This window comes from Brachyhypopomus gauderio, chromosome 3 (assembly GCF_052324685.1).
Source record: "Brachyhypopomus gauderio isolate BG-103 chromosome 3, BGAUD_0.2, whole genome shotgun sequence".
NCBI lineage: Eukaryota > Metazoa > Chordata > Actinopteri > Gymnotiformes > Hypopomidae > Brachyhypopomus > Brachyhypopomus gauderio.
In genome coordinates this window covers 33,295,733-33,320,932 of record NC_135213.1, presented here as the reverse complement: position 1 = coordinate 33,320,932, position 25,200 = coordinate 33,295,733, and the positions used below count along the sequence as shown (strand labels likewise).

Sequence of the window (25,200 nt, the reverse complement as noted above, 5' to 3'; positions counted from 1 at the left end):
TTCTTTGTTTTTTGGTTTTTTTTTTTTTTTGCTTAAATGTTTATATGTGTATATCTATATTTGATTATTCAGAGCTCAGAGCATCCACTAGGTGGCATCATGGAAGTGTAAATAGCTGTCTCACTACTAATCAAATCTGAAAGGTATATGGTGTTCCAATCACTTACATGGCCACAGCTGTATACAGTTAAGCACCTAGGCATGCAGACTGTTTTTACAAACATTTGTGAAAGAATGGGTCGCTCTCAGGAGCTCAGTGAATTCCAGCATGGAACTGTGATAGGATACCAGCCACGTAAACTGACGGAGTGGGGCCAGCGGATTCTGAAGTGCATAGTGCAAAGAGATCGCCAACTTTCTACAGAGTCAGTCACTACAGACATGCAAACTTCATGTGGCAGTGGAAGTGTGTTCTCTGGAGTGATGAATTGCGCTTCTCCGTGTGGCAATCTGATATGAAAGCAAAAACATACAAAGAATCAATAATGCTATTCATCAATGATGAATATCACAAACTTAATGTACTTATTACAGAATAAACAATATCACGACACTTGCAAGTGGAAACAAAGCCACGTGCGTTGCAGCCAGCGCTGAAGCTGCCTCAAAACTCCGAAGTTCAGTAACCACAACGACCCAAGCAATGACGATCTGAGTGTAGGCCCAGCTTAAGCATGTGAATAAGGCCTCCCTCCCAGGAGTTCTAGACCTCAGGCCAAAACGTGCATGCAGCCTGTGGTCTGCCAACACGGCTACGGCCCACCCGAGAAACCCCATGACCTGGCCTGGGTGCAGTCCGTGCCACAGGGCCGAGAAGGCGAACGTAGCCAGCAGTCGAGTCCGTCTGCACCTCTGGAACACCAGTCTGCGCAGCCAGGCAGCTGTCGTGGCATTCCAGCGGCGGGCGAACGCAGATATGTGGGCGGATGACTCGATCTCCCATGCGTCTCCATCAGAAAGGCCGTCCCACAGCGCTTCTCCACTCGGGCCACGCCCGCTGAAACCCAGGCCCATGGCGTTGTTAAGACATTCGCTCATTTTCCAGTGTGCGTAATAGTTGAGCCTGAGCACCAATGAGAAGACCCAGATCCACAGTAGACCGGGAGAACCATCAGTGCTGCTGGATCTCAAACTGCTTGACAGTAGAACGCTTGTGAGGAGATATTTGAGAGCTATCAGGGCCAGCACCCGCAATAGCTTCAAAGGCAATATGAAAAGAGGAGAAGGTGGTGGAGTGATGCTTATCTGCTCCATGAAGGATATGTAAGTGTTGAAAGGGCACAGCGGACCTCCAAGAAGAGCAGGGAAATAGAGCGTGTAGCTCAAGAGAGGAACGAGGGAGGGGGTTTCATCTCTGGAGCTTCTTTTGAAAGACCCAGTGACGTTTGCATCCTGGAGATCCATCGACACAGATGTGACTCTTTGGCTGAGGAGCATTAACGCAGACATGGCCAGAAAAAGTCTGCAAGAGAAGGAAACAGAATTTATAGACGTGTAACCTGTGAGTGACGGCAAGGGGCTTCAGCACCAGGCTCGGCATCCCAGGGTCGGTCCTGCATAGTTTTACGTTCCCCTGCCCTGGCGCACATGGCCCAACTCATGAAGACCCCTGAACTACACCAGTCTGTGAATCTCATGATCATGTTGCAAGGTGATACCTGGGATCTGTAGGCTCTTGGACCCAGTATTGCTGGTACTGAATGTAGAAGTGCCAGAACGTTTGCCAGCACATCTGCAGTCCAAAGATCCAACTGTGCACGTGAGCCGGTTCCACAAAGGACACCAGCGGCACAAACACGACCGACGTGGTGAAGAGCAATAAGCAGTATGGGCCCATGGTTAAAACAGCCAGCAGGAGTCCTCCCAGCGTTACACAGATATGCCTTAAAAGCATTTAACTTCAGTTACTATGCAGCATTATAGCCGGAGGAATATTTAGTAATAAAACGTTGCATCTGAAATCGTCCTTACCTGTTCATCAAGGTGAGATACCCTCGTGTAGCTAAGCTGTAGAACATCAAAGCAAAAGGTACAGTGAGCATCTGATAGACCAGGTGTAGATTTTCATCCAAAATGAACCACAGAAGACCCATACTGCAGAACCAGAGGAGGGTGACAACTGTGTACGTATGTGTTATCTGGTGGAGAGCTTGTGCTCTCTGTATGAAGCATGAAGTATTGAGTTTATTATTAACACCCAAAGAGCAAATACCTGCTCTCTAACATTTTTGTTTCACCTTAAAAACACACTATCAAAATTCCAGACATGCACAGGTAGACATATGTGGTGGTCATCTACTGGTTCTCTAAATGGATTTCTAAAACATGGCAACACTATCATGGGTACATAGTCCTTGCACTACATGTGGTTGTGCTGCATGATGCTTTAAGGCTGACATAAAAACACATTTACATTTCTTTGAATATAATGGTCAGCATTTTAGAGTTATTGCCTAAGGCTTTTTTAATCCGGGATCTGACCTCTATAATGAGGATGTCATATTCCAAAGAGAATTTGTGAAAAAGGATATTTATTGCTACTTAACAGAGGTACTCCCTTTTTATTGGGCATTTCACTTCGTAGTAATATTTCATAAATTCCCACCTTGTAAATATGCATGTATTTGTGCTAAAATAACAATGAATTGTCATTATGGTCTACTTCTTTATTCTGGATTAATACCAGGTGCAGACAGTGCAGTGTCCAGGGGTTTCTGAGTGCCTTGGCAAATATTGCCATAAATAAATATTGTCATACAAAACCACATGTTCATTGTAGAATATGCATTTCTTTGATGTAATACTAGCCTTATTTATATACATATTGTAACATTTAATTGATCTTTCGCCATGCCTGATATAGATTTGAAATAGATTTGGATTCAGCATAAAATAGTTCTGTAAGGTCGACTTTATAATGTGTGGTACAAAAACTTTTTGTCCAATGTTATTAGTCGGTTTGAGCACATAGCAGACATCAGCATTTATCTTCAAATAAATAAAGCAGTCTCGGGACATTCAGTCTGTGAACCAAATGTAAGACAAAATGTTACTGGTGCGAATCATCGAAGCGATTTCAGGCAACGAATTATGTTAAACGTGATCGAGTGAACGAGTGTCTTAAGAGGTCCATGAGGTGTTTTATATCACAATGTTCGTTTACAAAACGTCTCAATTTGACAGTGATGAACGTGGATTAGATGAACCGAAAGCATTTCAACACCTGTAGACTCTGGAATGTTTGTGGTTTAACCTGTAGATTTAGTTTGTACCAACATGTAACTCAGTGCTTCCGTATGGATTACCAAATAAGTCCACAATCCAGAATCAGGCCATACGGAGGTGTGTACCTTCGTGGGATCAAAGTAGCCTAACCCCTATAATTTTGTATGAGCAAAGATAATTTCGTATGTTTCAAAGTTAGGGACGAAATCTTTGCCCGGGTCTTGTGGTGGCGTCACGGGGCTTCTGGTGTGGATTGGCTGGTCTCCGTGTAATCAGGAGGCGTGTAAACTGAATTTTGGAGCAGGTTTTTTGCAGCATCGGTATTCAGTAGGTCACACGGAGTAAAGTGTGGCTGAACTACTCAAGTTTTTTTTTATTTCGTGAATATTTTTTTACCGGAAAAATGCAAAACTGCGCGAAATCCTGGGGGTTCATCACCAGGACGGTTAATGCTCGAGTGCATTACAAAAACCTTCATGGAAAGAGTAACATTTTTGTGAAACTGTATAACCAACCAAAAAGTCTCAAATTGTCCGCCAATATTCGTGGAGTTAGGACATCTGCGGTTTGGGGGACGAGAAAGATTGAGAGAATACTACCAAGGCATGATGACTTTTCTGAGAGGCATATTGGACCCGGCGACAAAGAGAAGAGAGAAATGCTTAATACGCTTGGGGTTGGGGTAAGATAAATAAGTTCTCAATACCTCTCATAATGAAGGTTACCTAAAGATTTTTCCTTGTCATAAAATATTTTAACCATTTTGTAATCGATCAATTTTTAACGCTGACAGTTGTCCTCTAAATATGAAAATAAAATGAAAGTCTAATATATGAGTGTACACATTATGGTGTGTGCTATCCATTTTGATTTCAGTCCATTTCAGAGCTTATAGAAAACACAATTCCATCATCTATTCGCCTGCAAAGGAGTTTGAAAATGGACGACCCTGTCTGTAAGTTTTACTCCTTTCTACTATCAACCACACACAGAGAGAGAGCACGTGTTATTTGTTGATGTGATTTCATCGATTATTCGGATCGACTCGCCGTTAAGCATTTGGACCACTTTGAGATTAAACCACAGCATATATGGTCGGATATTCCTAGAATACATAAGAGACCTCTCGCTGTTTTCTCGTCAATACGTTTTTACCCCTCATCATTGTTTTTACGAATTAATTTAGTCCGAAACATGAACATACGATTTTCAAAACGAACCCGGCCGGAACAAAAGAGACTATTTCGGGCGGAATGTAGGTTGCACGCTTATTGTGTGCCAATAGACTTTACCGGAACGTTTTTCACCGTTAAGTCTTCCTTTGAACATATTAGGAGTTGTTTTTGCGGAACCCGGCGAGCAGCGCCAACCTCCTTGCGCCCCCGGCCGATGCCAGTAGGACGATCCCAGTGTAAAGTCCAGTTTGATCTGGTTAGCGTCAACCTTGCATCACTCATCCGCGGTACCGTGTAACGAGCGATCGTTTAACGCCGCGATTCTGTCCCATAACTAAAATAAATGCACGATGAAATCGTTGCTTTTGCAAGGAAATATTTATTTCAAGTTAGAGGTGTTTGATTCATTTTGAAGATTATATGTATTAGGTATGCTTTTGTTTTTTGTTTTCAGAACATTCTGCCGCTCTGCTAAATGAATTCATTTAACCAACAGTAATTATATTTATGTACTTATTCTATGCGCGTAAGAAAAGTGCAACTTGTGATGCAACTCTTTTATAGACCCATATGACCTGCAGAAATATTATGTCAGGAAAATATTAAATTAGAGGCAATTTTTCAGTTGTATACGAACACTTGATGATATGGGGAAGGTCTTGAACGTGACATAAAGCGTTGTGATGTCAGTTATAACTGCTCTGTCTGCCTCGTAATGAGTTAAGCCATGCTGAAAAACTCCATGGGGAGCCATACTGGATTTTGCAGGTTCAGCTGGATAGAACTTGGTTTGCAAATCCAGCAAGAGCCTCATGCTTTGACAATAGATTTTGACAAAAGCCTTTGGCCTCATTGAAAATAGTTCACAATGGAAGCTCCAATATTTAGATCAGCTGTCATGTAAAAAGGTCGCGTTTATCCATTCTTCACTGTTTGGAGGTGTTGAATGGTAAAATGTCCTCCATATCTATACCAAGGTGTTGTGTTGCATAACACTGCTCAGTTAAAATCAACTGGATTTTTTTTTGGATGTGACCACCTCAGTGTGTCTTCCTACATTGTCCCATCACTGCTGACTTTCTGTTACTGAGCTGTGGCACAACAAGTGGGGAATTTAATGTGTCTCGGTACGCAACTGGTTCCAGTGCCTCCAACCAACTGGAATTACACTAGTTGGCCATCAGGAAATAGTCCATATGTCCATCACACATTCTTGGCTTTTGTGATTTTGATAAAGTATGTGCTTGCACCTGCGGGCTTTGAGTGGATTAAACATGGTCAATAGTGCTTTTTTTATTAGTTATCCAATACCAAATGTACATACACACCAAGTATAATAATTAATTTCAATAGCGGTTTTGTTAAATGGAATATTGAAGGTGAGTGCAAGAATATGAACATCATGAATTAAAAATGTAGTTTCTCAACCAGATTTGAATTATTGTGTTAATTTGTGTTACCTGCTAAATAATTCAGTGGATAGCTGCTTTCACTTTTAGTAGACTGTTTGCTCTGTGTACTGTGTGAATTTCTTTGTCTATGATGAAACAAGATGATTCAAGTGGATGTGGGTGGTGATATCATCATATGAAGCTTGAGTGTTGCAGCCAATAAAATTAGATGTTGGTCTATATCTGTCTATCTGTTTCTTGTATGTCTGTGTGTGTGTGTCACAATAGTTCTAATTTACTCTTTACAGGTGAAAATGAAATTCTTGAGTCACTCCAAAAGATTGCTTCCAAGAATAAGCTGTGGAGATCCTACATTGGAATGGGCTATTATAACTGTTCTGTGCCCCCTGTCATACAGAGAAATCTTCTGGAAAATTCTGGATGGTGTGTGGTTTTTTTCCAGAAGGTCGTCTTGCATGTTTTATTTCTGTCCTTAATATGTGACAGCAGAACACAGACATTGAACATACATGCCTTAAAATATAGATGTTTAATAGATGATTGTATATTGTGCGATTATGTAGAAATACTATGTTTAAAAATAAGCTTTTGAGAAAATGTTGAGCAGCAGTTTCTCATCACTCTTGTCTGTAGCTGACAATTATTTTTTCTGCCATTTAAACGTTTCTGGTGACACTTAATAATTTAATTATTTGATTTGTGGTCTTACGCATGTACTCTCCTTGAATGCAAAGGTTCAGCTGTATTTATTTAAAGATGAATAAATTATCTATCTTTGTAATGCCACAAACTTTTTGAAATTCATTTCTACCATTTTACTTAGGGTCTAAAATTATTTGTAGTTTAAACAAGCAATTTGGGATGCTCCTTCCTGCCTAAATCTCTTCTTTTACCAGGGTGACCCAGTACACTCCCTACCAGCCTGAGGTCTCACAGGGTCGTCTAGAGAGCCTGTTAAACTACCAGACCATGGTGTGTGACATCACGGGCATGGCTGTGGCTAACGCTTCGCTGCTAGACGAAGGAACGGCGGCCGCCGAGGCGATGCAGCTCTGCCACAGGTTCGAACGCAGCGTCCAAGACCTCATGTGACGAACGAGTCCAAGCGTACGACTGACCCTTGTTCCTACCGCCTTGTGTTCAGGCAAAACAAGAGAAGGACCTTCTACATCGATCCCCGCTGTCATCCCCAGACCATCGCCGTGGTGCAAACCAGGGCCAAGTATGTCGCGGCCGTCCAGCCCGAGACGAGCGTGTATACTTTGCGCATGATGTACGCTGCTAAGTTGAAGTTCTGACGTATGTTTAGCTACATCGGGGTGAAGACCGTGCTGAAGTTGCCTCACGAGATGGAGTTCAGTGGGAACGACGTGAGCGGGGTGCTCTTCCAGTACCCTGACACCGAAGGACGGGTGGAGGACTTCTCTTCGCTTGTGGATCGGGCCCACAAGGGTGGAGTACGTAACGATCCTGCAGCACTATTAAACGTGGAATGTTTTAGCGGTCTTTGACTTTTAACGTCTTCTGTAGACAAGCGCTGATGGTTCAGCCTGACATTGACTTTTAGCCCAAAGGGAAACTTCTGCTGCTTTGACAAATTGATACAATCCCTTGTCTTCTCAGAGGAATTCAGTTTGCTCCTGGCCTTATTTGACTGCCTGCCTCAGCTTGTCGTAATCATTTGTGTTGTACCCCCCACTCTGGATTGAAGGCGCTGGCCTGCTGCGCTACAGATCTGCTGGCCCTGTGCATCTTGCGCCCACCGGGTGAGTTCGGGGTGGACATCGCCCTGGGCAGCTCGCAGCGCTTTGGGGTGCCTCTCTGTTATGGTGGCCCCCATGCTGCCTTCTTCTCCGTCAAAGAAAACCTGGTCAGGATGATGCCGGGAAGGATGGTTGGGGTCACCAGGTGAGCTTCCTTAACGGACCATTCTGACGTTGGTCTTTCATCAGTACCAATCCAAACGTGATGGTTTTGCCATCTCTGAAATCGGGTGCGTGTTTGTGTGCACATATTTAGCTTCACACTTTTATCGCCCCTCCCCTCCTTGCTTTGTGTAGGGATGCCGCTGGGAAGGAGGTGTACCGTCTGGCTCTGCAGACCAGGGAGCAGCACATCCGTCGTGACAAGGCCACCAGCAACATCTGCACTGCGCAGGTGCCTACACGGAACCTCAGAGCGCTATGTGACGAAGCGTGTGGCCATGTTCCTACTGGCTCCTCCCTGTTCCTACTGACTCCTCCCCTTCCTGTGTCTTCTCCTTAGGCACTTCTGGCAAACATGGCTGTTATGTACGCCCTCTACCATGGCCCACAGGGTCTGCGGCACATCGCCGAAAGGATTCACAATGCAGCGCTGATTCTCGCCGAGGGTACGGCTCCGCCCATCCCTCCCGGTCATTTTGGGTTTTCTGGGCCCCCGGTCCAAACGTGTTCCCTTTGCTGTCACAGGGCTGATTAGAGCTGGCCACAAGCTCCAACACGACACCTTCTTCGACACGCTGAAGATTCACTGCGGCGTGGCGGCCAAAGACATACTGGAGAAGGCAGTTCAGCGTGAGGTCAACCTCCGCGTCTACTCTGAAGGAGTGGTGGGTCCTCTTCAGAAACAAATATTCAGTGTCATATCAATTCTTGTATAGGACTATAAATAAGACTTTTAATAAGATCGACCTTGAAAGATCTTGACCAGGCCAGCCATAAAAACTACTGTGTGAATGGTTACAGCTTGGAGTGTCTTTGGATGAGACCATTACAGAGAGAGACTTGGACGATCTGCTCTGGATCTTTGGATGCGAATCCTCTGCTGTAAGTGTGACCATAATAATCCTAAAATGCAAAATCATAATGATGTGCTAACCAGACCTGATGACGTTTTGAGCTTTTCTTGGTTTGGTTTTTGGTTCAGGAGCTCCTTGCTGAGAAGATGAGTGAGAGAACAAAAGGGCTGCTGGCAGGTCCTTTCAAGAGGACCAGCAAGTTCCTCACCCACCCTGTGTTCAACAGGTCCGTCACGGCGCCTTAAGGACTCACATGGGATGCTGCACTGAGCTGTATCTGCCCATTGAGTATTGCATGCAAAACTGGGAGGTGTTGGCCTTCTGTGACGCGAGGAAATAATTGATCAGTATCTGATGTTCTTGGTATTAGCAAAATAGCGCCAGTGCTTTTTTTTTTTTATCTAATCTTGCATGCTATTTCAGTACAAGGGGTTATAAGAGGTTAAATCTCAGCATGTTCAAAATCCATGTACTCATTCCTTTTATTGCAGACAAGAATATGACTATTTTTTTTAACATTTCTAACCAAATAAGTTTTACATTTAACTATTACTATTATATATATACCGATAGTCATGGGCGCTAAATAGAATGACTTCCCAATGACCTTCTTTGTTCGGTAATTTCCATGACATCATAATGTTTACAAAATATTAACTGGACATATGGAACTTACGGAAACAAAACAGTAATTATAATTACTTGATTTTGATGCAGTTGTCATGCCACCAATTGGAATGCAATTTCAGCTTTTTGTAAGACAGTTTATGTAATAATAGACTGGACAAGAGATTGGATTTGTTTGTGCAAAAGTAATAATTTGCTCTTCGTGCCACAGTTATCATTCGGAGACCAACATAGTGCGGTATATGAAGAGACTGGAAAATAAGGACATTTCCCTTGTTCACAGCATGATTCCTTTGGTAAGGAACGCACAGACTGATCCTGAATCTCTTACATCTTCATTATGAGCAGTGCACTAAAATCTGCCCTTGAACGTAGGGGTCCTGCACAATGAAGCTGAACAGCTCCTCAGAACTCATGGTGAGAAGTTGCTTCTTCCCTCCCACTCTGTGATTGTTGTCAGGGTTATCGATGGGTCAAATGTAAGAATGTGTGCCGTCACCAAGACCTTACTCCCGATGCGCTTTGGAATGTAGAGCCCTACCCCACACTCTGTCTCCAAATGACCAATCCATTCACGTTTTCACTGCTCATGCCTGTTTATTGAGCCTCGCTCAACCAATCCATTCAAAGGAATGCTTTCCCCCCCCCTTCTCCGACAGCCAATCACCTGGCGTGAGTTTGCTAACATCCACCCCTTCGTGCCGCTGGACCAAGCTGAGGGTTATCAACAGCTCTTCCGACAGCTGGAGAGGGATCTTTGTGAAGTCACAGGATATGATAAGATCTCCTTTCAACCAAATAGGCGAGTCCTACATCGACTGAAAAAATTGTCCATATACTATGACAGAAAAATGCAAATTTTCAGTCTAATTGCCAGTATAGAAATTGCAACTTCATTAGACAGAGATCACACAGTTAATTTATTGAGAAATTGAAGCTGTTCTGATCCTGAAGAGAATAACTACAAAGTTTCACAACAGCAAGTTACATATTACCTTAATACTGTCCTAATGAATATCAACAGGAAGGTCATTCTTCCGGTATACATGTAAGCCCAAAAAGGCTGTTAATGTTTTATAAACCTGCTTAGATAACTCAAACTGTCTGCTTCAATTAATATCCTGTAGAAGTTTGGTTATGTAATAGTACAGTGTCACTGCTGTCCACTCGATCCTCTTGAGAGAAGCTGCTCCCCTCCTGAAGTCCCTTGTAATCTTTGAACTGCAATTTGCTGAGGCAAACGTTGGGGCTGGTGCCAGCGACAATGACGGTTCGTCTTTGCCTTTCAGCGGTGCTCAGGGCGAGTACGCCGGCCTGGCTGCAATCAAAGCCTATCTGAACTCCAAAGGAGAGTCCCACAGAACAGTGAGTCCCCAAGCTCTCTGCAAACAAAACAAACTAATTAAAACCAAGGGGCAACTTGTATTAATCAGTCGACAGAGTAGCTCAGATGTGACTAGATGGAAGAGGCCAAGTTGAGATAAACTCTTCACAGAAGATTGCATGTCTTGCTTCTAGCAATTATCAGAAGGCCTGTTTGAGCACATAGGAGAAAGAGATAAGGACAGTTGAACTACTCAGCAGCCAATGGAAAGGAATAAATGAATGGTTCCTGCTATCAGACCTGCTGGTTGATTAGCAGCTCAGTAAGATTAGAACGTGACGAGCGAATTCTCCGGCTAGCGAGGCTCTTTGGGATTTCATGGAACATGGGATTTCAACTGGAAGACGTGTTCTGTTTTGGGAGTGAGATCCGTGCTCCTTGGGGACGGTGTGATTCGGGTGGTAGGAGGATGGTGTCTTTTAAAATACAGCAGCAAAAGTGGCATACAGGAGCTGGGGTTAGGACGGGGGTGGGCACCTCAAGACAGCCAAGGTAATCCTTTACTCTCCTGTAAGCACATCTTAGATAGGCAACCGGGCTCCTGACACAGTCAAGGTCCAAACTGCCATGGTTGAGATAATAAGGTATAGAACACAACTACACTTTTCCCACGTGGGTGGTGCTTTTCACTTGACTGCACCCTCTCCATATTTGGAAAAGCCATTTGTTGATTCACAAACATGAACCGGTTTCTCTGGCCCGTTAACTCTGTACAGAATGTTCCTAGTGTATGATTGAAGGCCATTTTTTATAATGTTTATGAGAATCAGCACAAAACTGTACAAACATGCAAAAATATAAGCAAGCCAAACAAGCCCTGTATTACATCTACTAAAAATACACTGGCATTGCAATATGGTGGTAATGCATTTTACACATGCATTTTATTACCTTATTTCAAACTGTAAATATCTTTTGAAAATAAATTTATAGAATAAGAAATGTACACACTGTTACCAGTTACCTGTCACCAGTGGCATATTTGATCTTGAACCATCCAGCAGTGTTCATAGTTCATGTAAATTATGATTCAACAAATCTGCCACTATGTGGTGCTGAAACTGCCTATGCTGTCCCAGGTGTGTCTGATTCCTAAGTCGGCTCATGGGACGAACCCAGCCAGCGCTCAGATGGCTGGAATGAAAGTCCAGGTGGTGGAAGTGGACAAAGATGGCAGCATTGATATGGCTCACCTGAAAGCAATGGTACAGATTATTATGACATTTAAGTGTCTGGTGTTCTGATACTAATTGTCATGGTCAAAGTGCATTTACAGCAGACAAAAAACCTCATTACCCTCTTATGGGACATTTACATCATTTGAGGTTTCAGAATAAATGCCGGCATTCAATTCTTTGAGCAAAAACTCGAGAGATCTTTAAGTGGGTTGCAAGGTATTTACCTTTGAGTGTCTCTCTTCAATGTTATTCTTCCCAGGTTGACAAACACAAGGCAAACCTGGCAGCCATTATGATCACATACCCTTCAACCAATGGCGTGTTTGAAGAGAACGTGAGCGAAGTGTGCGACCTGATTCACCAAAATGGCGGACAGGTCTATCTGGACGGGGCCAACATGAATGCTCAGGTGACTTGGGCAGTGCAATCAGCCCGATCTCCATCTCACCTGCTTCAGCACATCCAATAACTACGTTATGTTATGTTTTAACACAACAGGTGGGCCTGTGTCGGCCAGGTGATTACGGCTCAGATGTTTCTCACTTGAATCTTCACAAAACCTTCTGTATACCCCATGGGGGTGGGGGTCCAGGGATGGGGCCCATTGGCGTGTAAGTGTTTAGCTTTCCTTATGTACAATTAATCATGTGTGGGACGTAATGTTGTACTGTGGTCCATAGTCGGATGGCTAAATCAGTTTTGCTGAAGGGTTTCCTCAAGTTTTCCACTCTGATTTTAAAGATGCAGTGTTTTGACGTTTCTGTTCCAGGAAACAACACCTTGCTCCATTCCTACCAAGCCATCCAGTGGTGAACATGCAGTCCAGCAATACAGTTAGCTCTCTGGGTACAATCAGTGCTGCCCCCTGGGGGTCTAGCGCCATCTTGCCCATCTCTTGGGCCTACATAAAGGTAATGACATAACAGAACACAATGCTGAATCAGTGCTGTAGAGTTGACTGATTAACATCTAATGCCCTCTTTATTTAGATGATGGGTTCAAAGGGGCTAAGACATGCAACAGAAGTAGCAATCCTTAATGCAAACTACATGGCCAAGAGACTGGAGAATCATTACAAGATCCTCTTCAGGGGATCTAAAGGTAAATAGCAATGATGTTACATTGATGTAAATGATTCATAATGTTGGTGGGTTTTGTTCTGAAAATTTCATTTTACAGGGTTCGTTGCACATGAATTTATTTTGGATGTTCGGCCATTTAAAAAAACTGCCAACATCGAGGCAGTGGACGTTGCAAAAAGACTACAGGATTACGGTAAAAACGCTTTCTCACAAACCCTGCCTGTACACCCCTGCCTCTACCTACCCATCCCAAAAAACAGTGGTGCAGAACTCATCTCTGAAACCTTCACCAGGCTTCCATGCTCCCACCATGTCGTGGCCCGTGGCTGGAACGCTGATGATCGAGCCTACAGAGTCTGAGGACAAGGGCGAGCTGGATCGCTTCTGTGACTCCCTGATGGCCATTCGACAGGAGATCGCAGACGTCGAAGAGGGCCGGATGGACTCCAGGGTTAACCCGCTAAAGGTAGCCAATCGGATAACTGGCCGATGAGAAACATTGTGATTTGTCGAACTCTACAATAAAGACATTTTATTATAAGAAGGCTGCCTGATGGTCAGCTCAATTCAGCATCCTGATCCAAGTCTTCTTGTGCAGATGGCCCCTCATTCACTGGCGTGCATTGCTTCATCCACATGGGACAGACCCTACTCCAGGGAGTTTGCTGCTTTCCCCATGGTATGTGCTTCATGTCTTTAGACATGCCTCGTAATATCAACACACGAGTTGCAGATCAAGTCTACATGCATATTTGCCCCTATTGCAACAGTACAATAACAGTTACAACGGTAAATGTTATGTTTGCTCACCAACTTCTTTTAATTTTAATCCAGCCTTTTGTGAGACCCGAGACCAAATTCTGGCCCACAATTTCAAGGATCGATGATATCTATGGTGACCAGCACCTCGTTTGCACTTGTCCCCCCATGGAGGTCTACGAATCTCCATATGAGGAGCGAGCATCTTCATGACCACCTGCTCGCAACATCTCACCATCACAGTCTTCCAAATGATGCATCTCCAGTTGGTATCAGTTCTCCTTTGGATTAATCCTCTACGTTTGTGGTCTTGGTGCCTCATTTCACACACGGTACAAATAGCTGCCCTGGCATCTCTGCCCTCACTTTAGTGCTGTTCCACTACTAATAAAAATTAAATCAGTTTTTCATTCTGATTTAGTGATCTTGTATAGGTTTTTGTTTTTATATTTGTTTATTACATGTATGAATGTTTTAAATGTACGAATTTTCTTTTGACTGTATGTAGAAAAAAAACTTACTGGTACTGTTCGAAATGTTCACATTTAATTTTTACAGATGTAACCTTTTCTAATTATTTAAGGAATTATTACATAGACTGTTTGTAGAAATTTAATAAATGTTTTAAAGGAACCTCTCTGCTTTTTACATTTATTACCATAGAAAGAAAATCGTAGTATAAATAGTAATGTATATTAACCTTTAATTAACCATTACTGTCCATTTGTAATGGCGTTTAACTGGGTGTCATACTGACTGTCATTTCGTTTCTTCCAAAAATTTCCAACAACTATTCCGAAGAGCAACAGTAGTCCTAGATTACGATTGGAGACAAATTTCTTCCAGCAATCCTCAGGCTTGTTGATGTCCAAAGAATATATCTGAATCGCAATAAGAAAGCCATTCGTTAACTTTGAATAAAGCTTGAAAAACTTTTCTTATAGTATGTACTTTTATTTCAACATACAGATCACACAAAGCTAGCTGGTGATAAAATCTTGACTATACTGAACTATACTGACCTGGTGTGTTAGCAGAGCGGCCACCGTGGACACGGCAGCGTAGTAAGGAAGAGTCTGGTCAGCGTTAGCACCTGCTAAGGCCAGACCTGAGACCATAGCCACGGTGAAGGCACTGAGCCATGACTTGGTCTGCTCCTGGAACCTGAGCGCTGTGGACTTCACGCCCAGCTTCATATCGTCCTCTTTGTCCTGCTCAACAGAGCGCATGAGGAAAAAAACGGCAATGGCTCAAAATCCCAAACCGCTGCTGCACAGCCAAAAACAGACGATACGATGTTATTAGCACCCCTGGGTTCTAATGTTAAACTAGAAGGTAGAACCTGATGTGCGTAGATGGTGTCGTATATCAACGTCCACATGATGCCAGAGAAGTAGAGAGGCAGACACACGGTCCAGTCACAGGATCCCTTCACGGCGGACCAGCCCAGCAACGCGCCCCAGTTAAACGCAAGACCTAACGGGGCGTGAAGGTACCCTTCAAGCATTCTCACTATATGACTTTTAACTGCATACAGTAAACCTGCGAACGTTTTTTATGTTTATACACTTTGTATCATTTGTATTTTTATAGATGTTGCATTTATGAGTTTTGCGGTACCCACCTAATACAAACTGAGGCCAGTATGTTATTCTCTTCATTAGAGGGTAGGTGACAACCAGCAATAAAGAAGCAGCTCCTAGGACAATGCTGACAGGAGACGGTCATAAAAAGAAACAGCATTTTCATTTATGTGAAATTGAACGCTTTATGAATAAACACGATCAAATCGTTATGTGATTTAGTTAAAAACAAAGATCAAGAATTAAAAACATTTACATTAAAAGCTAATACAATGAGATACACCCTGAAAAGAGGTACCTGTAATAGTTGAGAGAGAGCAGGACTGCTAGTGCTAAGCTGAGCTGGCCACCGAGGAACACCAGAGCCTGAAACTGAGAGATCTGTCCTGCAGCTAAGGGTCGCATGGCTGTGCGAAACACCTGCACGTACACAAAGAACACATTTTAAAGTCACAAAGGACTGAAAGCTGTGTCGGTAGGGTTTTGTTGCGCTGAACTGTATCATGACAAGCATGCCATATGGGTTTGTGTTAAAATTTGAGCTACTCTAAAGAAACAATGGGTGAACCACCTTTGCCTTGTTCAGTTGGCATAGCCAAACGAGTCATCAATATGACTAACGAGGTAAAGGAAGTTAATACGGTGAAGCTGACAGGGAAATTTGAGCCCAACCAATGTGTTTCAGTTCCAGAATACTCACATTTAAAGAATCTCCTGTGCAACACAAATTGGTTTTCTGAGTACACTGAAGGAGTTTTGGAGTTAGTAGAGTCACTGCAGCCCATAATAATGCTGTTTTAAATTCAAGTTGGATGCTTTTATGTGAACGTGTTGCTAGGACCAAGGTCAAATAATAGAATTTGACTACAACAGTAGATTACGTTGTTTGGGGAAATACCTTCACCCAAAATCTAACTGCAGGTCAATCTGGAGTACATTTCAAGAATGTTCACTATGTACTCTCACTATGTAACTCAAAATACAAGACTACAAGGTCACAATATAGCTACATTTGAACATGAAGCTCTTCTAATCCGTAACCTTGCAGCTGCATTCCTCCTCACGGGTTGCGATGTTGGACCCAGGAAGCCCGGCTTGGACGTGGCGGCTACCTTCTTGTCGAAGTCTTTGTCCCACATGTCGTTGATGGTGCAGCCAGCCCCTCTCATCAGCAGGGCCCCCGTGCCAAACAGGGCAAGCATGCGCAGGTCAGGGATGCAGCTGGGGTCTGCGGCCAGGCCGATGCTCCAGGTGCAGGGCAGGTAGAGCAACCATGTCCCTGCCGGCACGAACAGCTGATGGTGAGGGAGCTTGAGCTCATTTCAGGCACAGTCTTACTTAGATTGTGAAGCAGACACGTTGAATTAAGACTCTTATGTAATTACGAAAGCCATGTTTCTGAGTTTGTAAGACATGCACATGACAGGTGGTTGTTTTTATTTTTTTGTTGTTTACATGAACTCACCGATAGGTTTGTCCAACCTCATTAGTCGGAGGTATGGTTGCACAGACGCAGGGGCTGCGTTAACTATACCCGCGGGTGTGAGACTGAATGACCTCTTGTTTGACAATCCATAGCCGGAGCCAGCCAGTGACCGTACTCTTTGTTTCTGAAAGTCCCTTTTAATAGTACAGAAGCCTGGTGGAACAATCACAACACTCTTATCTTTCCTGTTCCTCTGGATGCTTGAGAGATAGGAGTAACAAGTCTGTGGTGGAATTTTCCTTATTGGATGTGAGGCGAGGAGTGTTAATAGTTTAGTAGGCATCATCTTCTTGTCTGCTGTAGCAGCGGTTGCAGCCTCCCTGTTACGGACGTTCAAACAAGAAACAAATGCATAAATGCAACATTAATGACTTTTTGATTCACATGCTAACGGTTACCCCAGTTCACACTCTCAAATAACCTACCTAACAACAGACTTCAGCGAGTGCTCTCACACACCGATGACATCCCGTGTGGTAGGTGTCTCCAGTCATGTAGGTAACATGTTTGCTAAAACGTTTAGTAAGCTATCTTAGGCAATCAGGTGTATCTGTGTTTATTTTGTCAGAAGTTAAAACACGTCATGCCTTTATATAGTCAAATGCAGTAAAATGTACCTATTAAAAACATACCTAGGCTTCAGTAGTTCACTAACCTAACTAAAGGAGAAGGATTAGCTAGCTAGGTTGGTTCAATGGCTAGCCAAAGCAGCTAGCTACAATCTATTTTTAGCTCAGTGTTTGCTATTTTGGAGAATTAAAGGAACTTACAATCTCGAACAACCAGATGGTTGATGGGGTACTTCAAAAACTGTCCATTACAATGGGATATTCAGCATTATTCATTCATTCATTCATTTCATTCATTTATTAGTTAACGTTATGATGCTAACTATCTTATACATCCCATAGTCAAGTACGGATGGTTGGTCTGTCTGTGCTCTAGATCTAATGTCCCCCCAGAAACATCGAACTGGTTTTGGATTCCGCTTGTCACAACCGTGGCTCGGATCACTTTGTGCAGATAGAAAATATTTCCTTACGTTTATCTTCAGAAAGCGGATTTATGCGTGTGTTATATAAACTAAAATTAAATCTATATCCTTGTTGTTTCTAAGAATAATGTTTTAAGTTATAGTCCTGAACAGCTCAACCTTCAGCAGATCACTTGCAATACTATAGTAAATGGTTTGCCACATTGAGTCCTATGATTTGAGTCTTAAAGGATTCTAAAATAGATTTAAAAGTGGGTTGCGATGAAGTAAGCATACATCAGCTGTGATTAGAGTACTTATATAAAAAGTCTGTGTCTACCTCTCCCAGTTCACTGCACTGATGCCCAATCTGGTTTACTTGCTTTCCTCTCTGCCTAATCCCATGGGTGTAACACAAAACACTGCCACACCTGCCACACCTGTATTTTTACTGACGCTGTCATGTGATTTGTTTGTTGTGATGCTCCTACGACTATGTTAAAAAACATTTTACTGTAACGACACTGGTACAGTATAACAACTGCTTTGGTAACAACTGTTACACTGTAACTAATATATTATGTAACAATGTGTAACTATTCATAGGATATACGTATATTGTGTACACGTCTGTGCAGTTTGTAATATAAGTCCAGATCAACAATTCATTGTTAAATACTGTTACTAATCAATATACTAATCAATTGTATCATCGCATTGTAACAGTGGTGGTATAGTGGTGTAGTGGTGTAGTGGTGTATATTGACAACATTATGATTAGTGATTTCCTATGTCAGTAAAACATATGCAGCAGACATTTTGTAGTTATCCACAGATAGATGGCTATATGAGTTATATTGTACACTGGAGGCTAAGTCCAAACATTGCTTAGGATCCACATAGAGATTTATTACAATGGAGCCTAAAAGACAATGCAGAAACAGCAAATTCATAAAACAGGTGTAGGTCAGAATCCAAAATACAGAAATGAAATGCAAGCATTGGTTTGTAACTGAGGCATAAGGGAAAATGACTGTGACCAACCAGAGTCAAACAACTTAATGCAAACAACGCTCTGAAGTTTTGATAAACAGTAAGAACTGTAAGAACTGTTAATAATATAATAATAATCACTGTTAATAAATGCATGTGGCTTTGGGTCATTGGGGAACACATTAAACTTTATTCTGTGTTACGGGTTTAATGACCCATTTCCTCTTTTGTCTAAAACACTGGTTACTGCATAGATGGCCACTTAAGATAAAGTCTAAAATTTACCAAGAAGCAGAAGGCGAAAATGATGTGAGAGACATAAGGATAGCTGTCTAATCGTTTTTTTAATGTTAGATTAAAAATATATAGAGAAAGAAATCTTATATATAACGCTAGAAAATCTAGGTAGTTTACTCTCTGTCAGTTAGCTAACATAACAACCTCCACACGTCTAATTAGTGTAAAACCTACCTAAAGACAAACTGAGCAATTTATGAATTACAGTATAAACAAAAACAGCTAACAAATTTCCATCTTGTAACTGATAGCTGATACAATGTTTGTACAGTAAGTGATACGGCGCATGTGATCTATAACTAAGGGAAGGGGGACCTCTGGTGGCCATTATTTAGAATCGCATGCGCCAACAATAATAATCACCAACACCTGGTAGTACATGATTATTATTGTTGTGTTGTTGATGTTGTTTTTATTATGATTAGTATTATTACTGTTGTTGTTGTTGTTGTTGTTGTTGTTGTCGGTATTGCAGGCTTATTTTAAGCCTTCCTCCTTTTTGCGTCACACTTTTGTCACACCTTATTGAAACTTGACGCCGCTTCCTGGTAGAAAAGAAGAATTGTGTCGGTTTGGGTGAGAAACGCATCCTCTCAGATGAGCACAGATTTAAGAACGGCAGAAGGTAACCTTTCATTCACGAAGCCGTCTGGTATTTAAATATGCACGCAATGTCTTGTTTCTCTGGGCTCTCAATTTTACTGTGGTTAATAATAATTGCCGGCTTAAAATGCTCGTGTCTAACATATCAGTTTTGAATGAAATGTAACTGTTTGGAATAATGTCAGTAGCATAGGCTTAGTTTATCTGCGAAGATTTTCATTAACGATTAGTTGAATTACAGCTCGTTTAGATATTTTTGTGACGTTTCTCAAATAATGCATTATACTGAGAACGGTAGTGGGATAATTGGAGGTCGTACGCAGAAGTGAACAAGTTTTGAAAAGTACTCTAGGCTACGAAATATTATAATTCAAAATAGTAGAATGTAGGTCAGTTGCGGATTAGTATAATTACTCCAAAAAGCTCATATGAGAAGGTTTTGCTTCTCCTTTTTTACTTCGTGTACATTTTAAAATAGTTTATAGTAATTTTATAGTATCTTATCTTGATTCTTTAAGAGGGCGTGCGGACATTGTTTGCATTACGGACTAACGTCCTTAAAGTAGCTTATCAAATATATATACGAATATTTATTTCAGATTATATATATATATATATAATCTGAAATAAATATTAATATATACATATATATACCACCATATATATACCATATATATATATACTACCACCAAACAAAAACGGGGGAAAGAGGGAAGAGTAACAAAGTTTTCAGGTTGTTGGGTCTTTCATCATACTCAGCTGGAACAACAGCTTACACTGTACCACATGTGATGGAGCTCGGTTTGTCTCGATGACCACAGGAGATGCTCTGAGGGTCCTACACGTTTGAAGAAGAGCCCGTGAAGCGTGGAGTCATGGCTGGGGAGAAGCGTTCTCAGGAGGACAGCCACTCCACCAGAGTCATCAGGGTGGTGTTCCTCGCCCTTCTGTTGGATCTGCTGGGGTTCACGTTAATACTTCCCCTACTCCCCTCCATCTTGGACCACTACAGTCAAAAAGGGGTGAGACTCTATTCTCTTGGTCCGTTTAGCTGACTGGCGCTCTTAAGGAGTTACAGTATCTTGCTAGGAATGTTCATTCACTAATGTAATGTGTCAGGCAGTATCATTTAGGTTGTATCTGCATCACCATGTTCACTGAATCACAATGTTTGTGTGAACCACGTAGAAGAGCCTCTCCCCCTCATTAGCAGATGTGTGGAAAGACTACCGTGATACCTATCCTGGCACACCACATTATTGCGCAACAGATTGCCCAGAACTGCATTCCCCCCAAGTATTGAGGAAAGAGGAACATGTTTGGTCAGAGAGGCAGTGTTCTTCCTTAAAAGACAGCGATCATTGTGTTACTTTGTTTTTCACTTCAGAGGACTTGTGTTGCTTTGTTCTCATTGATATGCCGTTTGTTTGAATTTCTGGACAGCATGCGCTCACAGGGCACCGTTGTAGAAACACCCACCTGCTGAACACTGTATTTTAGAAGTGTATAATTACACACTGTAGCCTGTCACACTGAAGAATTTGCCAGCTACGCTTTATCAATGGACACTTTCTGAACATGAGGCGAGTGATTGTGGGGCATTGTGCAGTCATGACTGTAGTGGTCTACCAATGACCCAGACAACAACAGCCCAATAATCATAAACCAGTGATGAAACCCTTGAGAACAACTAGCACTAATTTGCTCATGGCAACAGATGTAGACTCAAAATCTACGCCTACAAGATTCACCTGCAAGGTTACTAGGTGGTTCTAGTGAGTGTATGTGATTTAAGAATAGAAAATCTGTATCAGATATTTTGAGATCAGATTGTGTTTACTTTTCTGTTTGTTTTGGGTTGGGGTTTTTTGGTTTCTCCTCTATTGAAACAGGATGATGCATACCAGTCACTGCAAAACATTGTTGACTGGTTCCGTGGGGCTGTAGGAGTTCCTATGGAAACAAAATACAACAATGTACTTTTTGGAGGTAATGATTTTTCTAAGCTTTGGACTTTTATCGTCTGAGCAACTTGTCAGACCAGGAGTGATCTTTTTCTCTGTATTCTACTCCTTAGGTCTGATCGGCTCACTCTACTCTCTGCTGCAGTTTATCTCCTCTCCTGTGATTGGGGCTGCATCAGATAAGCATGGAAGAAAACCACTGTTGCTTCTAACTACTGTGAGTATGGGAGACTTAAATCCGAATCCGTTTGACCTGAAACCGTAATCCATGGCTTTTGTGTACAAACAAAACCTCAGAGGTGCTTGTTAATATATCTGGAAAGATTTGCATAAATTAGGATGCTACAGTGTTCACAGTACCATTTCAAACCAGTGTTTCTGTGCTTCTAGGTGGGGGTCACAACCTCCTACGTCTTGTGGGCTGTTTCCAGCAGCTTTGGCGTCTTCCTCCTGTCTCGTGTTGTCGGGGGGGTGTGCAAGGGCAGCGTCAGCCTCTGCACCGCCATCGTGGCCGACCTGCCCTGCCCCAAAGCCAGAAGCAAAGGAATGGTGAGCCGTCAGTCCGATCCCATCTGGTTTTCCCAGGGACCTCAGAAGCGGTCGTATCTCATCAGTGTGTGCTTGGTTGCAGTGGTGGCCATTTTGTTCTTGTCGCATTGCTCTCCCACCAGGCGATGATTGGTGTTTCCTTCTCCTTGGGCTTCACCCTGGGCCCGATAATGGGGGCTTACTTCGCGTTGAGATCTGTGGATGCCGAGTTGTTCTACCAAGGACCGGCTCTGCTAGCTGTCTTCTTCTCCATCTCAGACATTCTCTTCATCCTTCTAATGCTGCCAGAGACTTTGCACCAGGATGGCAAGGCAGGATAACACAATATATATTAGCTTGGTATACTATGTGCTTTACTATGTTTGATAGACGATTTCCTTTAACAAAGGACTCCTCAGATGCTTCAGGCGTTCAGGAGGTTGGGGATCTCCTCAACCCTGTGGCCCTTTTCAACTTCTCTGCCGTCACAAGAACCAAGGAGCCACCATCAAAACAACGTAGGTTCAAAGAAACATTGATCTGTAGTTCATTGATCACACACTTTCTATCTGAGAATGTGACTGCTGTAAAGTACGTTTCATGACACATGACGCATTTCCGTGAGCATATAGAAATAATGGCGTAAAATAAAACCCCATTGTGTATTTTCTTGCACTGGTTTATTCCCTGCATTGTTTAACTCTAATTCTGTCCTAAGACGTTTCCTGCATTGTTGTTTTGATGTTGGTACGTTAGAAATGCGCAATCTTAAAGTGCTGGGCTTGGTCTACTTTGCGTACCTGTTCTTTTTCTCTGGGCTGGAGTTCACTCTGAGCTTTTTGACACACCAACGCTTCCAGTTCTCCAGGTAAGCTTCACCATAGCACGTCTAACATGCATTGGACGTACTCCACATTGTGGTGAAACTGTGAAGGTCAAAATGGTACATGGTGTATGCCTTCTAATGGCAGTCGAGTCACAAAACATTCAACAAGTGTATAGTGATGTACAGTACTTATTTAATTAAAGGTTCCAGGGAACGGCTCCCAGTCACGTTGGTCGTAGCATTGGACCAATCTGTACACTTTTCCCTCATCAGTGATCTCAAGACTGTATTATTTTAAAGTTCGATAACATTGTGCCAGTGGTAAACTGATTGAATTGACCTTTGTGGAGATGGTAAGGTGATACTAAGGTAATATTTTCCTCCCAGTATGGAACAGGGGAAGATGTACTTCTTCATTGGCATCACCATGGCTGCGTTTCAAGGTGGATATGCCCGTAGGATCCAACCAAGTCGCCAGATACAGACAGTCCGCATGGTAAATCCCTCGTTCCCAGCGGCAGGAGAAGAATATTCAAAGACAAATAATATAACATGATTTAAAGAAATAACAAATTTGCTCCAGCATCTAACACACCAGAATGACCTCGCTATGGTATTGCTGTTATTAAAGTACAAGAAATTATGTGTAATTGATGTAAATGTTTACTATGTGACTTTTATTTTGTCAGGCGATATTAGCAATTATACCAGCCTTCCTGATTATTGCTGTAGCGTGGAACTTGGTATTGCTCTATGTTGGCCTGTTTCTCTACTCCTTTGGTAAGCACAGGCATCTTATGGATGGGCATATTGTATTGTATTGAGAGCAGCCATTGTAAAATAGCTAAAATTAGTATTTGGCTAAGAGAAGAGTGTCCTTCCTTCACCTGTTGTGTTCTTTCTCGTTGTCTACAGCGGCTGCTGTTGTTGTGCCGTGTCTTTCAGCGCAGGTGTCTGGGCACGGTGAGGCTGTCCTCTTCGATTTATCCCCCCACACTCCATTGTTAAGTTTTTCTTCCTGTGAAGTCAGTGGGATTTCAAGAATACTTAAGCTTGTGATACTTATGGCCTACACTCCTCCCACGTGACCACGGTCTTGTGCTCGCTCCGCTAGGTACCGTCAGGCAGAAGGGGACGGTGATGGGTATCCTCCGCAGCCTGGGGGCGCTGGCCCGAGCACTGGGTCCTGTTGTGGCCTCCTCAGGTAACTAGCCCCTTACCGTCGGTCTGGTTGTTCACAAGAAGCAGGAAATGTCTCGTATCACAGTCATCTATGCTTTACCGTTAACACTTCAGGAAGTAATATACTCTTTTTACTGAAGGCATGGCTAATATTTCACCTTTTTGAGACAAATTCTTCCTGGTTGAGATCATTTAAAATGAAGCATGCTTGAGTGTTCGTAGCTGGGCACTAACAAACGCACCTATTGTATCATTTCCCTTGTAGTGTACTGGCTGTCTGGGGCTGAGACCTGTTTTGTTGTCAGTTCTGCCTTCTTCATTGTTCCTTTGTTCTTACTGGGCTGCTTGGAGAGGCACAAAGAGGACTGAGAGCTTTCATACTTCCACCAGCTGAATGTGTCCTACGGTACCTTTTGGGAATGATGTACTCATTCTTTATATTATGATCTTATTATAGAATACACACACATTTTGTTTACCTTTGTAAAAATATGTTTACACATCTTTACAATGTACTATATGAAAGTATAATCTCAGAAGACTGTCATATCAGTCATATGGCATGATTTTGTACCACTCACAGTCTACAGACTTCAACCAAACTTGGCTGCAATGCCAAAATATTTGTGTTAACACTGTATTACAATGGCAATTAAGACAGAAACACTTAAACCTCTGGGTAAAGTAGGAACTACACATATAATATGCTATGGAACACTTTTGCATATTAATATTTGAAAACTGAAATCACATTTCATATTTGACTTTTGTAAGCAAGATTTTTTAAAATAAAGAATGGATCACAAGTTAGTTTATTGTTTACAGATTTTTACCTATGCTTCTGGCTTCATAAACACTAACCTTATTACTAGTTCATGCTGACAATGAGTGTGTGGTACATTTAACCTTTAGCTTGTCCAGTAACCGTGAGCAACTGATGTCTGGGTTTTGAAAGGGGTCACAATCGTGCTGTGAATGTGCTGGCAATGGAAAGAACAGAAGTCTTGCCCCTTCAATTTATCTGAGCCACAGTCTTGTAAATGTGTCTATCCAGCTCTGTGTATATCCACCCACTACCACAGTTAACTGCATTCAATTAATGTGAGCTTTCTTAATTAAATGGAAAAAGGAAAATAAACTTACC

The 25,200-nt window shown here is 42.4% G+C and overlaps 4 protein-coding genes across 6 annotated transcripts; 2 read left to right on the top strand and 2 right to left on the bottom strand.

Annotated features, from left to right (window-relative positions):
• On the bottom strand, nucleotides 1-4,595 carry mboat4 (membrane bound O-acyltransferase domain containing 4). Of its 2 annotated transcripts, XM_076997730.1 has the most exons (4): nucleotides 4,518-4,595; nucleotides 1,972-2,007; nucleotides 1,659-1,883; nucleotides 1-1,462 (listed from the first exon to the last, which is right to left on the bottom strand). In XM_076997730.1, the coding sequence occupies exons 2-4, from the start codon at nucleotides 1,977-1,979 to the stop codon at nucleotides 529-531; spliced, it is 1,167 nt and encodes a 388-aa protein (XP_076853845.1). In that variant the 5' UTR covers nucleotides 1,980-2,007; nucleotides 4,518-4,595; the 3' UTR covers nucleotides 1-528. The 2 variants fall into 2 exon arrangements, with proteins under 2 accessions (XP_076853845.1, XP_076853844.1); XM_076997729.1 differs by lacking the exon at nucleotides 4,518-4,595 and having other exon boundaries at nucleotides 1,972-2,041.
• gldc (glycine dehydrogenase (decarboxylating)) lies at nucleotides 3,336-14,557 on the top strand. The gene is made up of 25 exons (XM_076997728.1): nucleotides 3,336-3,907; nucleotides 4,102-4,180; nucleotides 6,100-6,235; nucleotides 6,709-6,873; nucleotides 6,957-7,034; nucleotides 7,122-7,269; nucleotides 7,524-7,720; nucleotides 7,873-7,969; nucleotides 8,078-8,183; nucleotides 8,263-8,402; nucleotides 8,539-8,619; nucleotides 8,720-8,817; nucleotides 9,430-9,514; nucleotides 9,594-9,635; nucleotides 9,878-10,020; nucleotides 10,508-10,583; nucleotides 11,682-11,807; nucleotides 12,040-12,189; nucleotides 12,279-12,391; nucleotides 12,550-12,691; nucleotides 12,770-12,881; nucleotides 12,960-13,055; nucleotides 13,156-13,328; nucleotides 13,461-13,541; nucleotides 13,697-14,557. The coding sequence occupies exons 1-25, from the start codon at nucleotides 3,629-3,631 to the stop codon at nucleotides 13,832-13,834; spliced, it is 3,081 nt and encodes a 1,026-aa protein (XP_076853843.1). The 5' UTR covers nucleotides 3,336-3,628; the 3' UTR covers nucleotides 13,835-14,557.
• On the bottom strand, nucleotides 14,149-17,641 carry coq2 (coenzyme Q2 4-hydroxybenzoate polyprenyltransferase). 2 transcript variants are annotated; one of them, XM_076997732.1, is made up of 9 exons: nucleotides 17,461-17,641; nucleotides 17,116-17,200; nucleotides 16,670-17,010; nucleotides 16,317-16,483; nucleotides 15,503-15,624; nucleotides 15,246-15,331; nucleotides 14,964-15,097; nucleotides 14,644-14,832; nucleotides 14,149-14,502 (listed from the first exon to the last, which is right to left on the bottom strand). In XM_076997732.1, exons 3-9 carry the CDS (start codon nucleotides 16,974-16,976, stop codon nucleotides 14,335-14,337), a joined length of 1,173 nt encoding a protein of 390 aa, XP_076853847.1. In that variant the 5' UTR covers nucleotides 16,977-17,010; nucleotides 17,116-17,200; nucleotides 17,461-17,641; the 3' UTR covers nucleotides 14,149-14,334. The 2 variants fall into 2 exon arrangements, with proteins under 2 accessions (XP_076853847.1, XP_076853846.1); XM_076997731.1 differs by lacking the exon at nucleotides 17,116-17,200.
• Nucleotides 17,642-19,419: 1,778 nt separating this feature from the next.
• On the top strand, nucleotides 19,420-24,866 carry LOC143509227 (major facilitator superfamily domain-containing protein 10-like). The gene is made up of 13 exons (XM_076997725.1): nucleotides 19,420-19,578; nucleotides 20,378-20,578; nucleotides 21,449-21,545; nucleotides 21,634-21,737; nucleotides 21,911-22,069; nucleotides 22,192-22,380; nucleotides 22,458-22,566; nucleotides 22,805-22,916; nucleotides 23,262-23,370; nucleotides 23,564-23,654; nucleotides 23,790-23,837; nucleotides 23,989-24,078; nucleotides 24,322-24,866. The coding sequence occupies exons 2-13, from the start codon at nucleotides 20,432-20,434 to the stop codon at nucleotides 24,423-24,425; spliced, it is 1,359 nt and encodes a 452-aa protein (XP_076853840.1). The 5' UTR covers nucleotides 19,420-19,578; nucleotides 20,378-20,431; the 3' UTR covers nucleotides 24,426-24,866.
• Nucleotides 24,867-25,200: the final 334 nt, after the last annotated feature.